The sequence below is a fragment of the Microcaecilia unicolor genome, chromosome 2 (genome assembly GCF_901765095.1).
Source record: "Microcaecilia unicolor chromosome 2, aMicUni1.1, whole genome shotgun sequence".
In the NCBI taxonomy this organism is placed as follows: domain Eukaryota; kingdom Metazoa; phylum Chordata; class Amphibia; order Gymnophiona; family Siphonopidae; genus Microcaecilia; species Microcaecilia unicolor.
Window position 1 is genome coordinate 263,222,228 of NC_044032.1, and position 15,380 is coordinate 263,237,607.

The window sequence follows — 15,380 nt, forward strand, 5'->3', positions numbered from 1 at the left end:
GAAAAAGGGTTTTATACTATGGAAACTAAGCTGTGCTGGAAATGAAAGTTGAAACTCTAAACTGGGGTATCCTGTGTCTATCAGCTCTGTGTTCCTTTATTTGAACTGGCTAGGCTGTGCTGCAAACTAAAATTAAAACTATAAACTGGGGTTTCCTGTGACTATCAGCTCTGTTCTACACTAATGCTATGGCAAACTCTAAAATAGTCCCTTAACTGCTAGCCTATGGAAGTGTAATAGAGACTTTAAATGTCACTTTCTCCTTCCTCAATAGGGTGACACTCCCAGTCTGTTCAAATAACACAGCCATGGCTGCAATGGCAGCCTCTAGTCTTGGCCCCCTCTCACAACATCAGAGCATCCTCAGAGCTGGAAACAGTTAATCATATTGTAGCCGGGTTTAAAGTTCCAATGAGAAAAAATCTTTACACAGAAAGGCACAATAAAGTGGCATATCTCATCAAGTGGAAACTGTAAACATTACAGAATTGCTGTACTGGAAAAGCTGTGGGATCATGACCCTAATAGAATTATGAAAAAGGAAGAGGTTATGATCACCTGGGACATTCTCACTCCAAGTGATAAAAAGCTTGATGCTGGGATGTTATAGTAAAGGAGAAATGCAACAACAGCCTCAATAGTAGTCAGTGCCAAGTGATTATTCTGTGCATTGAGTGGAGAAAAAGAGATTTTCAGGTACCAAGTAATGCAGTTGGACCAAGTAAATGTAGCAGAAAGGTACAGAAATATTTTCTATCGTATTGAGTGCTGTAGGATTAATCTAAGGGAATTTTCAAACATAACTTGGTATGTTGCCTACATGTTATATTTTTGGAACTCCTGAAGGAGCTCTTTTTGGCATGATGCAAGTACTGTGTGACACTGTGAATGTTAGCAAATTTAAATTTAAGAGATTGAGATCATATTCCACATAGCCTTGAATACTGTCATGGTATGCACAAAAACTAACACATTTGGAGATATTGTCCCCGAGGGTTCACAGGAAGCATAGAAAAAAACTGGTAAAATAGACATATGTAGATTCTGTAAGGAAGAGCTTGAAATGGTTATTCATATTGTAGCTGGCTGCAAAGTTCTGATGGGAGAAAATGTATATAGAGACAGGCACAACAAGGTGGCACATCTCATCTACTGGAAACTTTGTAAACATTATAATAAAAGCATTAGAATCATGACCCTAAGAGAATTATGGAAAACTAGTAAAAAAGGCCCGTTTCTGTCAGAAATGAAACGGGTGCTAGCAAGGTTTTCCTCGGAGTGTATGTTTGAGAGAGAGAGTGTGTGTGAGAGATGGAGTGTGTGTGTCACAGAGAGAATGAGAGAGAGAGAGAGAGAGACAGACAGACAGACAGACAGACAGAGTGTGTACGTGTTTGTGTGAGAGAGAGAGTGTGTGGATATAAACAGTTGTTTTGACATTACATAAAATTAATTCTAGCAATTGGAAATCTATCCCTTATCAAAGAAAACATCTAAACAGAAAATGCTCAAGTCCTCAAATATAGGGATGAAGTGCACAAGCCAGAGGTGAGGCATATTTAAGATATGTACTAACTTTAGTCAGCTTTGTTTTCAACCTGACCAAAGTGGGCAGCAAAAAGCTCAAGTAACATTTAGCTTCACTTTGTAGGATGTCCAGAGCAGCTGTAAGTGGGCTGATGACACGGCAGCACCCACCCAGAAAAGTTAAGCCACTCCCAAAGCTGTGCTCAATTCATTCAGCAGGCTATTTGAGTTCATGTTTTTGTCAACAATGGAATCAATTTTCTCAACACCATAGAAGAAACAATTCCACTATGTTGCATTAGGAACGATCAGCTGCATATTGAATTTTTCTTGTAAAATAGCTGCCCAAGCACTTCAACTTGTCATGTTCCATAATGCTGCACACTTGGCCACTGAGCATTGAAAAAAAAAATCTTCATGTATGCTGTATCATTACAAGCATCTTCCAAGTCATTAACAGCTGCTGAGTGTAGAGTGTGCATCATATCGTTAGTGTGGTGGCAAACATTACTTCTCTTCTGCTGTATCACAACCATCAAGATTTTCCTGTATTTGTAAAAATAGTCTCTTCTGATTCAGATTGAGGATTGAGAACAAGCCATGATCAGCTGAGTCATCCAAAAACAAACTGAAGGTTTTGACAAAGTTAGATCCATTGGCTGTGATGATCATTGTCACCTTGGCTGCCAGATTATATTTATTGTGGATAGTCTCAAGAGTTGACACTATTGGGCTTATTTTCGAAAGAGAAGGGCACCCATCTTTCGACACAATTCGGGAGATGGGCGTCCTTCTCCTAGGGTCGCCCAAATTGGCTTAATCAAAAGCCGATTTTGGGCGCCCTGAACTGCTTTCTGTCGCAGGGATGACCAAAGTTCCCGGGGGCGTGTCGGAAGCATAACGAAGGTGGGACTGCGGCGTGCTTAACACATGGGCGTCCTCGGCCGATAATGGAAAAAAGAAGGGCGTTCCTGACGAACACTTGGCCGACTTTACTAGGTCCTTTTTTTATGACCAAGCCACAAAAATGTGCCCTAAATGACCAGATGACCACCAGAGGGAATTGGGGATGACCTCCCCCTACTCCCCCAGTGGTCACTAACCCCCTCCCACCCTAAAAAAAAAAGTTAAAATATTTTTTCCAGCCTCTATGCCAGCCTCAATATCATACCCAGCTCCATGACAGCAGTATGCAGGTCCCTGGAGCAGTTTTAGTGGGTACTGTAGTGCACTTTAGGCAGGCAGACCCAGGCCCATCCCCCCTACCTATTAAACTTGTGGTGGTAAATGTGAGCCCTCCAAAACCCACCACAAACCCACTGTACCCACATGTAGGTGCCCCCTTCATCCCTAAGGGCTATGGTAGTGGTGTACAGTTGTGGGGAGTGGGTTTTTGGGGGCTCAGCACACAAGGTAAGGGAGCTATGCACCTGGGAGCTTTTTCTGAAGTCCACTGCAGTGCCCCCTAGGGTGCCTGGTTGGTGTCCTGGCATGTCAGGGGGACCAGTGCACTACGAATACTGGCTCTTCCCACGACCAAAGGGCTTGGATTTGGTCGTTTCTGAGATGGGCGTCCTCGGGTTCCATTATCGCCGAAAATCGGGGACGACCAACTCTAAGGACGACCATATCTAAGGTTGACCGAAATGTGGAGATTTGTGCATCCCTGACTGTATTATCGAAACGAAAGATGGTCGCCCATCTTGTTTCAATAATATGGGTTTCCCCGCCCCTTCGTGGGACATCCTGCGAGGACGCCCTCACGAAAACTTGGGCACCACGTTCGATTATGCCCCTCCACAAGATCATAAATGTGTCGCCTCTTTACATGCTGACATGTAAAAGCAACAGAGTGGCACTATGGAGAAGTTTTGTCTAACCAATGAACAGTCGCAACGAAGAAACAGTGATTATGACTTGTCCAGATTTCGGCATTTGTGAAAACATATGGTGTTTTGCTCAAATGAGCTGTCAGGGTTTCTTTCGTTTTGCCAAATTTATCCTCAAGATGTTCAACCAGAGTTTTCTGACTCATAACCATCTCGCTGGTTGCAGCCCACTGACGAGCTTAATGAAAGCTGGCTGCTCGACAGTGCTGAATGCCTGTATATCTCTCTATGACAAAGTTCATAATGAGGTCATCCACTCAAATCTGCAACACTTTGATGTCATGTTTAAAATCAACTGAACAAAATTTTGTTTCTTTGCTGGCATTTACACCACTTCACTCTTAGGTTTGTGGCTAACCAGACATAACTTGCACCTAACTGTTATATTTTTTGCTTACTAAATAAAAAAAAATGACATAAACAGAGTGCTTTAACATTGAAGACCCAGCCACCTTTATCACCTCATGCTGCATGTTTGAAAAATTTAACTCAAAAGGAAGTTTGCCAGAAAACGGAAGCAGTCCAATAGCATAGTGACACATATAAAATCAGATAGGTGTGGATCTCCATGTTTCATAAACATGCCACATTTTGTAAAAACTAACTAAGCATCCACACCTCATTGCAGTCCATTTTCACATTTGAAAAACAAAGTCCAATTTTCGGAGAATGCGAGACATAGATGGCAAAGATTGTTGTTTCCAAAACTGTGCCAATGCCAGTTTTCCAGCTGTAAACAAGTGAATTGCCAGCTTATATTGGTCCACCTTATTCTTCAAAGGCTTGAAGTGTAATAAACAATATTCTGCCCGTTGAGGGTGAGGTTTGTGTATTATTTGTTGTACCAGATCCAAATTAGATGTCCAGTAGAGTTGAACATTAGGGCAAATCTGCCAGATGTGATGAAAGGTTCCATGACTTTCACAGTCTTTCCAATAATGATCAAAGGCCTGAGGATACATCTGGAGTAACTACTCAGGAGTATAATACCAGTGGTAAAAAATGTAAAAACCATTTTCAATTAGGTTACTAGCTAGAGAGACTTTATACAGATGCAGGGCCGTGCTAACCTGGTAAGCAGGGTAAGCACGGCAGGGGGGGCGCCTACCTTCCAGGGCGCTGCAGCCGCCGCCGGCCGAGTCAGTGATGTGTGTTCTAAAATTAAAAAATAAACCTCTCTTGCGTTGGCGCCTATGTGCATGCGCGATGCGCTGCTGCCTTCCCGTGCGCAGCAGCGCTCGTTCGTCTGTTTGGCACCACCCCCAGCCAGCTCTTCCACGAGAACTGGGTGTTGCTGCCGCCGCCGCGTTGGAGTGCTGCTGTTGAGAGAGGAGAGCCAGCAGCCTGGAAAGGAGGTATGGAGATCCTCTAAGGTTGTTGTTATGGCAGTTAAAGAATGGGAGATCGACCTGGGATTGCATTGGTAGGGGTGGGGGGGGGGGAGGACAACTGAAAATTGACATGATATTGCAGGGGGGGGGGGGGGGGGGGGAGATGAGATGTGAAGATGATCTGGCATTGCAGTGGGATGGATTTGATTGTGACCTAGCATTATAGAGATAGAAGAGATGGCATTGCAGATGAAAAGAAGACCTAGAATTGTAAGAGAAAGTGAGAGGAAGGAAGTTGGAACAGTGACCTTAAATTGAAGGTGGAAGGGATGTGAAGAGATGACCTGGAATTGCAGGGGCAGGAATGGGAAAGTGGAACATGGCCTGACACTGTAGGGAGAGGGAATGGAAAGGGGATGTGGAAGTATAGAGGGAAAGTGGCTTGAATTACATGGGAAATGGGAGCATAACGGTATAGTGACTGATGGGATAGGCTTGGTTGACCAGTATAGGCCTATTCTTTAAGCCTGCAGAGAAAGCAACTCTGCATGTATTTGGCCAATGGCTGTGGTTTCTTGAGGAAGACCAGCACCTTAGTAAACATTTTAATTTTTCCTCACAACATGCTGAAGTCCTGTTATTTTCAAGCTGATTGCATTTACATGATTCACTTCTAAAATGCTGAATGCTTGTTCCTTTTCCAATTTAAAACAAGTTGTATTCATTTGAACACTTGGCAGCACATCTCAATATTATTTATATAATATCCCTAATTAGTCTGCTGTTTACCTTTGGTGCTAGTCCCAAAATGAAAGATATTCTCTCCATCCCCCCCCCCCCCCCCAAATAAGCAGCAGAGCAGTTATCTATGAATGCAATAAGCAGGATACCTATGGGGCAATAGTTAAAGCCATTTATCCAGATCATGGCTTCTGTGGATGTTCTGTGGCATTATTTAGATAATGCTGACAAATATCTTTACACATCACCTTGGTACTACCTGGATAGTGTCAAGGTGGAGCTTGGGCAGTGATAAGAATTATCTGGCAAACAGCACTATTCAATCAGCTAATTGAATATCTACATAAAGCAGCATTTTCATTTTACTATTTTTCCATCTGGATAGCAGCCAGTGCTAAATAAAATGCTGGCCACCCTGGTTGAACATTGATCCGTTAGTATTTAGGCTTATAATTGTACTGTTGAAGTTTTATATTTTATGGTATTTATTTTTATTTTTTTATTATTTTTATTTATTGCATTTGTACCCCACATTATCCCACCTTTTTGCAGGCTCAATGTGGCTTACAGAGTGTTGTTATGATGCAGTCATTACATGATTTTAAATACATAAGCTGAAAGTAAATGAATTAGATGCAAGGTCATTATAAGATTTTAAATACATAAGCTGGAAGTAGATGAATTAGATACAAGGTGCTAGAAAGGTGTTGTGCGAGGCGTTTTTGATGCATCTGAGTGATTTGAGGAATAATTTATTAATGATGTCTTTCGTAGGCTTTGTTGAAGAAGTGTGTCTTCAAAGATTTGCGAAAGCTGGTTAGATTGTGCATATTTTTCAGGGTCATGAGTAATGCGTTCCAGATCTGTGTTCTTTTATACGCAAAAGTAGTAGCGTATGACTGTATTTAATTCCTTTGCAGCTGGGGAAGTTTAGATTGAGGAATTTGTGGGCCGATCTTTTGGCGTTCTAGGTGGTAGGTCCACTAGGTTTAACATGTAAAGTGGGGCGTCTGCGTGGATGATTTTGTGGACGGTTGTGCAGATCTTGAACTCGATTCGTTCCTTGAGTGGTATCTGTTATACCATGTTTATTTCCTCATCAATAAAAACATAAAGCTAAGTGGTTGTAAACCCTTTATTTGTTCAGCAATCCCACAAAGATGCACTCCATCTTTCAGCTCCTATTTCCTTTGCATCTTGTGCCAAACCGGGGAGGGGGGCGCCAACTGATAGTCTGCAGGGGGGCACCAGAGACCCTTGGCACGGCCCTGTACAGATGTTTAAATCCCTACTCTCAACAGTCTGAAGTATAAGTAATGTTTAAGTCAGCTTCCCACTTAGATATATACTTTTGTAAAGGGGTATGGTACATTAATAAGGCCAAATAAAAGTGAGAAATACTGCCCTCTGCCTCCCCCCACCTCCTCTCGTAGCTCTTTCCAGCAGTTTCCTCCAAGCTTAAGTCTCCCCAAGCCTTACGATAAATAAACCCTCTAACAGGCCTACAGTGGAACAGCTCTCTCACCTCCAGGCCATATTTGTCTGGAAGGCCCGAGAAGGAGATAAATTCACCATCCTCCCAGAATTCAGGGTACATGAGACATTGGACGCCCATCTGTTTTACACCATGTCCCCAGTTCCTGGAAGAGTGAAGCATATTGCACTGCAGTCTGCAGATGATAAAAGTCAGTCTGGGAAAAATTTAGTTTGAATCATGCATCAAGTAGCCAGGGGATGACCTATACCCAATGGCACCCTCCAAATTTGTGGCAAAAAGGTCTTTCTTTGGCAACCAGGATACTGCCCATATTGGAAGTGTACCTATCCAGGCTTGCTCCCATCGTATCCATTTTTTGGGTACCAGTGATCCATTCTGCCAGGACCCTTAACTGAGCTGCCTGATAATAAAGCATAACGTTCGTGACACCTATACCCTCCTTAAGTAATGGCTGAAAAAGTATGGTTCTACCCACCCTTGGTAGACATTTCCTCCAAATATAGGCAACAATCTTTTGATTTAGCTGCAAGAAAAAACACTTAGGAATAGGTAGAGGAAGTGCCAAAAACAAATACAAATGGTTAGGCAAAATCATTTTTATTGCCTGAATTTGACCCATCCATGATACTGTGAGACCCTCTTATCTGTCCAACTCCTCCAATAACTCCTGGAGCTTAGAGGGAAAATTCACTTGATACAAACCCTCTAAAGTGGCAGTAATATCCCAAGATATTTAAGAGACCTCCGCACCCAGGGGAACAAAAAGCTTTGCTTCAAGCAAGTTACCTCTGGTTCCAATATGTTAAGGTTCAGGATCTCTGATTTATTTATATTAACTTTGAAGCTGGACACCTCTCCATAGTGTGTCAGCACTGCAGTGATCCGCTGAAGGGATGGTGCTGGATCAGTTAGAGTAAGGAGAATGTCATCAGCAAATAACATGATCTTGTACTCATACTCCCCTAATCCCCATATCAACACTTATCCTTTGGGCCAAGAGTTATATTGAAAAAGCAAAGAGTAGTGGAGATACTGCATAGCCCTGGTGCGTGCCATGATGTAATTCAAAAGGTTTAAAAGGAAAGGGGATTTGATATACCACCTTTCTATGGTTATAATCAAAGTGGTTTACATATTATATACAAGTACTTATTTTGTACCTGGGGTAATAGAGAGTTAAGTGACTTGACCAGAGTCACAAGGAGCTGCAGTGGGAATTGAACCCAGTTCCCCTGATTCTCAGGCCACTGCACTAACCATTAAGTTATTCCTCCACTTCAAGGGCCATTAATCTTTAATCTTCCCATGGGACACCTATACAACAAGCATACTCAGGAAAAGTAGCAATCTGCTATGCCCATTTTTTTCAACACTGAAAACATGAAGGGCCAATACACTCTGTCAAAGGCCTTTTCAACATCAATTGACAGCAATAACATGGGCGTACAGTTCATCTGGGCCTGCTGTATCAAATGGAGCAAACACCTAATATTATCAAATGTTTGCCTTCCCAAGATGAATCTCACTTGATCCTCCTCATGGATCAGCCTGGGCAGAACGTTTTGAAGCCTGTGCGCTATGATTTTTTGTAAAAATGTTGTAATCAATATCAAGCAATGAAATTGGCCTATAAGACCCACAGTAAGATGGGTTCTTTCCTGGCTTCAATAGGACCGTCACTGCTGCAAGACATCAGGAGTAAGGCAACTCAGTGGCCTCAACAAATGTAGTAAATACTTAAGCAGTAAGGGAGCCAAGAACCTACCATAGGTTTTATAAAACTTGTTAGTAAACCCATCTAAGCCTGGGGCCTTGTTGTGAGGGAGGATCTTAATAGCCCATTGAATCTCCTCAAGCTCCACCAGTCTGGATAATTTTTCCACCTCCCCAGGTGTTAATTTAGGAAGGCTTATCGCTACTAGATAAGCCAATATATCAGCCTGGTTAGGCACATGATCCAGTCTGTACAGAGTATCATAAAATCAAGAGAACTCAGCCTGTATCTGTTCGGTCATGGTGCACACCTCCCCACTTTCATCTATAATAGAAAATATATGATTGCGTTAGGCATGTTTAAGTTTATCTGCCAGCAATCTACTAGCACAGTTTCCAAATTCAAAGTGCTTTTGCTGGATTCTTTGAAGCCTATCTGATATTTCAGCCATTTGTAACTCATTAAGTGCCAGGAGCAGAGTGTGTAAGCGTTCTGTGCAAGATAGGTCAGATTTGTCCCTCTTATGGACTTCTAGCTGGGCAATTTGGTCATGAAGGGGGCGCTCCTGAGCTAAATGGTGCTTTTTAAAATAATATATACAGTTATTTCATTACATTTGCATGAAAGTAATCATTACAGTTACTCATTACTTTTAAAAGTAATATATTACTGCCCAACACTGACCATCAACATGTGAAAGTTGACAAGCACACGTCAGTGGAATACGTAGGAGCACATGTAGGCCTCCCTCCCTCCCCACCCCAAGCAAGGGCCTTCTTACCCAAAAACCTCATTCATACATTGAAAATGTAAGTGTTGCACCCATTTGTTTTCAGCTTACACTATCTCCAATTTATTGTGGGACATGACAGTAAGAGTTGATGTCATCCCCTTTGTAAAGCTACACATGAGGGAGCTGCAATGACATTTAAAGTTTCAGAGGGACAAACACAGGCAGTTAATGTTGCATTGGATCACCCTAGACATCATCATTTGATGCTATAATTGTGACAAGTGCATGAAAATCCTTCAGCAAGGGTGCACCTTCCAACTGCCTCCTGACTATGAATGCATTCATCACAGGTTGGGGAGCCATCTCCTTCACCTTTGCATGCAGGAGAAGTCCCTCCATATCAATCCTCTCGAGCTTCTTGCCATCTTTATACCTTTTAGGCATTCAGAAAATGAACTCAAGTGAAGGTGCTGCTTATCTGTACCAACATCACAGTTACCATATTTTATATCCACAGCCAGGGTGGTTCTGGCTCTTGAAAGCTATGCAACAAAAAGGTTCGAAATATGGAGCCTTGTAATTTCCAAGCAATCAAAGCCAAATAGTGGAGAAGTTCAGCTCCACCTGGATCCCCACAAGTCTTCCTAAACTTGGAAACAACCTTCAGTCTAATTGAAAAGAAGGTATTCCCTACCACAGACATCATTGAATCCCAGCAAATTGCAAAACACCCAGTCTTTTCTTCCAGTAGACCAGCTGTGAATAGATTGATCTCACGGTATGGAAAATGCATCTGATGCCAAAGTCTCTTTTATGTCTTCTTGCCCATCCTGCTCATATCCCAGACCATTCAGAAAATCATCAGAAACTCAGTCCATGGAATTCTAATAGCACCTTATTGACCTCATCAAGTTTGGTTCCCATGATTTGCTTCACTGATGAAGGATGAATCCATATGAGTCTACTTTTCAAAATAATTGGGGGTGCTAAACTCAATGAAATTACCCCTCCCTGGACACAGTCAAGAGTTTGATTAATATTGGGGGTGCTGAAGCACCCATAGAGCTGGCTTCTATGGATAAACCTAGTCACCTAGGGAGTCACTGCTCCCATCTGGCACAGCTGGGAGTTAGTCTATTTCATTCCAACTTGAAATTCATAGCCCTCATGATATACATTTTGAGCAGTACCTAATCTCCTCACTCCCTTTTATCCAGAAGGTCCAGGACATACTATTAGCAGCCAGGAGGCCATCAACCAGAAAGTGATACCACTTCCAAATGGCCTTACTTTACCCAGTGGTGCCAGGGAAGCATAAAAGACCAGTTTTGATGACCTATTCCAGATCTCCTGTCATACCTCCTTCAACCAATCTAACACAAATTGAAAACAAACTCTATACAGGCCCTCAGTGCTATAGCAGCTTACCATGACCATGAAGAAGTGGGGGTTCTGTCGCCACAAACTTTCTGATTTATAGATTTATGAGAGACTTGTAGAACACAAACCAGCTCATTTTTGAAGGAGATCACTGGCCATCTTCTGACACAAATCAGGAGATGGCTGGCGATCTCCTGAACCCGGCCAAATCGGTATAATCAAAAGCCGATTTTGGCTGGCACCAACTGCTTTCCGTCGCGGAGCCAGCCAAACTTCAAGGGGGCATTTCAGTAGGGTAGCGAAGGCGAGATGGGGGTGGGATGGGGGCGTGCTTTGAGATGGCCGGCTTCGCCTGATAATGGAAAAAAGAAAGCCGACCTTGACGAGCATTTCGCCGGCTTCACTTGGCCCCTTTTTTTTCAGGACCAAGCTTCAAAAGGGTGCCCCAACTGACCAAATGACCAACGGAGGGAATCGGGGATGACCTCCCCTTACTCCCTCAGTGGTCACCAACCTCCTCCCACCCAAAATAAAATATTTTTTTGCCAGCCTCTATGCCAGCCTCAAATGTCATACCCAGCTCCCTGACAGCAGTATGCAGGTCCCTGGAGCAGTATTTAGTGGGTGCAGTGCACTTCAGGCAGGTGGACCCAGGCCCATTCCCCCCTACCTGTTACACCTGTGGTGGTAAATGTTAAGCCCTTCAAAACCCCTCAAAACCCACTGTACCCACATGTAGGTGCCCCCCTTCACCTCTAAGGGCTATGGTAATGGTGCACAATTGTGGGGAGTGGGTTTTGGGGGGGATTTGGGGGGCTCAGTACCCAAGGTAAGGGAGGTATGCATCTGAGAGGAATTTCTGAAGTCCAATGCAGTGCCTCCTAGGGTGCCCAGTTGGTGTCCTGGCATGTCAGGGGGACCAGTGCACTACAAATGCTGGCCCCTCCCACGACCAAATGCCTTGGATTTGGACGGGTTTGAGATTGCCGGCCTCGGATTCCATTATCGGCGAAAACCGTTGCCGGCCATCTCAAACCCAGCCATCTCTGACATTTGGCCAGCCCCAACCGTATTATTGAAACCAAAGATGGCCGGCCATCTTTTTCGATAATACGGTTCGGGACTGCTCTTTGCGGCGCTGGCCAAATAGATGGCCGGCCATCTATTTGGCTGGCGCCGTTTGATTATGCTCCTCCACGTCCCCACTTCAACCTCATTCAGTATGGGACCTTAACATGATTTTTACATGTCTCATGAAGACCCCCTTTGAGCTATATGTACTAAATAATGCACATTACTTGTGCTATACCCAATTCTGTCTGAACCAAGTAGAACTTTGCACTTATCCAAAATTTCTACTGAAGGTAGCCTCTGATTTTCACATCAACCAGTCTATTGTACTACCAGTCTTCATTCAAGAACCACATATGTGCTGAAACAATTCTTCATATTCTGCACTTCAAATGAGCCTTTCTAAATCATTTGATCTCAACAGGCACCTGTCAGCAAATGTGCTATCTCCAAGTCCACTTTTTTCAGGCTACATTTAAAACTTAAATGCTGTCCAGATATGATCTTTTAACCATTGCTTATAGTCAACAAACTTCTGTGCCTATTGACTAGATTATAAGCTCTATAGAAGAAGGGCTCTTTCTTGTATGTGCTTGTACAGTGCTGCATAGTCTTGTAGCACCAAATAAATGATTAATAATACTAGTTGTAATAATCTATTGATGTACTGAATATTCGTATTCGATTCGATTCAACCCCTAATTGTTCATCAGATTCATTATTTGTATTCAACCAAATAGTGATTTAAATTCGAATACGAATAATCAGGTGCTCTACTGTGCTAAATCCTACAGAAATAAACACGTGATCTCTGATTTCACATTGCTTCTTTTAATATTTGTTATGTTAAAAAATTCAATGCCCATTATTCGTATTCGGTATTCGTATTCAGCCAAATAATATTTTTCATTATTTGTATTCAGCCACATAGTAAAATATGCTATATGGTACAGCTTTAATTTATAGCACAGAAGGGACCACATCATCATTGGCTGTTTCCATTATAGAAGTGGCTCCACTCTCAGCAGCTATTGTAAATGTGCTTTTGCTTCCACCCCAAAGATAAAGTGGCCACAGGCTGGTCAGTCTAGGTTTTATCCCATTTTATTCATTGTTTTGTAATTCCAATTTTCACATTGATTTCTCTAGGAAAATCAGAGCTACAAAACCATACATGCAATAGGACAAAACCAGAACTGGCTCAGCCTCTTTGCCTGACCCAGGGTGAGGTGGCAACTCTATCCAGGAATAACTGGTAGAGTGGTAATATTTTATTTTGGGAATTTCTCCCTGTGTCCCCTTTAGAGGCATCTACAGTTGTCTGTTTATTACTAGTATTTCTGTACCGCAAGATTAGTAATAAACACATAGAGGGGCATTTCTGAAAGGGACTTCCACGTTTCGATTTGGACGTCCTTGCAAAACGCCCCGATCCAGGGGCGTGGAAACCCGTATTTTCGAAACAAGATGGATGTCCATCTTTCGATTCAAAAATACCATCATGGACGTCCAAATCCTTAAATTTAGTCGTCCTTAGAGATGGACATCCCTAGACATGGTCGTCTCTGATTTTCAGCTATTTTCGAAACCGAGGATGTCCATCTCAGAAATGACCAAATGCAAGCCATTTGGTCATGGGAGGAGCCAGCATTTGTAGTTCACTGGTCCCCCTGACATGCCAGGACACCAACCAGGCACCCTAGGGGGCACTGCAGTGGACTTCATAAATTGCTCCCAGGTACATAGCTCCCTTACTTTGTGTGCTGAGCCTCCCAACCCCCCCCCCCAAAACCCACTACCCACAACTGTACACCACTAACATAGCCCTTATGGGTGAAGGGGGCACCTAGGTGTGGGTACAGTGGGTGTCTGGTGGGTTTTGGAGGGCTCGCTGTTTCCTCCACAAACGTAACAGGTGGGGGGGGGGGGGGGCCTGGGTCCGCCTGTCTGAAGTGCACTCACCCTCTAAAACTGCTCCAGGGACCTGCATACTGCTGTCATGGACCTGAGTATGACATCTGAGGCTGGCTTACAGGCTGGCACAAAGTATTTTGAAAGATGTTTTTTGAGGATGGGAGGGGGTTAGTGACCACTGGGGGAGTAACGGGAGGTTATCCCCGATTCTCTCCAGTGGTCATCTGGTCAGTTCGGGCAACTTTTTATGCCTTAGTCGTAATAAAAACGGGTCCGGGTGAAAACGTCCAAGTGCTTGTCAGGGACGTCCTTCTTTTTTCCATTATGGGTCAAGGACGTCCAAGTGTTAGGCACGCCCAAGTCCTGCCTTCGCTATGCCTCCAACACGCCCCCATGAACTTTGACTGTCCCTGCGACGGAGTGCAGTTGGGGACGTCTAAAATCGGCTTTTGATTATACCGATTTGGACGACCCTGGGAGAAGGACGTCCATCTTCTGATTTATGTTGAAAGATAGGCATCCTTCTCTTTCGAAAATGAGCCTTCACTACCTTGTCCTTGAGCTGGTCTTATTTCTATATCAGCATCTCTCTCACAGATTACAGGTACTAAACTCATTCATTAGAGGTGAAAAGAAATAAACTGAAGATGACTTTAGCAGCTTTGTTAATTTTAACATTTGTACTGAGCAGAATTAGGGGATTTTTATTGTTCTAACTTCTAAGAGCAATTTTAAAACAAGGTACATTTCCCTACTTCATACATGATAAGCGTGTTTTAATTGTCCTATAATGCAAGAAGCAATTTAGCTTCATGTGAAAAAATGCAGGACTGAGAGGTAGACAAGGAGCCATCTTAATACCATAAAACATGCATCTTTTATATACTCACAGCTCAGAGAGCACATAGGGCTCCAGGGCAAGGGTGGGTGGAGAAGGGGGCTGGACCTTGCCCAAGGCCATCATCTGTTCAAAGCTGATGTCTGTCTGGGTCCCACTGTCCACAAGCTGCAGGTCATGGGGGGATGAGCCTCCACCTCGAATGCGGGGACTGCGCCGCAACACCTGTATCAGCAAAGGGTCCCTTGATGCACGCAGAGTTTCCAGTGTTTGATCTTGTGGCAGTTCTCGCCCATTCACCTGGGGGGGAAAAAACAAGGCAGGCTCATATATGGCACATTCTAATTCCCTTTTCACACAATACAGCAATGCCCGCTCCACTCAAAAATCTCCAGTCCTGCAGCTCTCTGGGATACTCATACATTAAAAATGCACTTTATTTTTCTCTGCATCTGTGTAAATAACCAATGTCATAATTTAGGTGATTTTGACTTTTATGTGTACAAAGGATGGAGAGAAAACAATATTACAAAGGAAAAATGACCACTGCAAACGAGTTGGGAAAGCATATGAAACATGGCTCATGGAAATTTTCTAACCTAATGGTGTGTTTATGTGTATGTATTATCTAGTTTGTTTGTATTTGTGTATGTGTATGTATCTGTGTTGTCTCTGACCTGGATGTGAGTGAGGGTTAGATGATTTAAATCATGGCTACAGAGTTGGAAGCAATTTTGGGTGGAC

The 15,380-nt window shown here is 43.2% G+C and overlaps 1 protein-coding gene across 2 annotated transcripts in view; it reads right to left on the bottom strand.

Moving 5' to 3' along the window:
* Positions 1–14,774, bottom strand: part of PDZD4 (PDZ domain containing 4) — a 56,643-nt gene extending 41,869 nt beyond the window's left edge. For both annotated transcript variants that reach the window (XM_030192420.1, XM_030192421.1), the window contains exon 1: positions 14,689–14,774. In XM_030192420.1, the coding sequence (XP_030048280.1) occupies positions 14,689–14,762 (74 nt within the window). In that variant the 5' untranslated portion in view covers positions 14,763–14,774. The remainder of the gene's footprint in view (positions 1–14,688) is intronic.
* Positions 14,775–15,380: the final 606 nt, after the last annotated feature.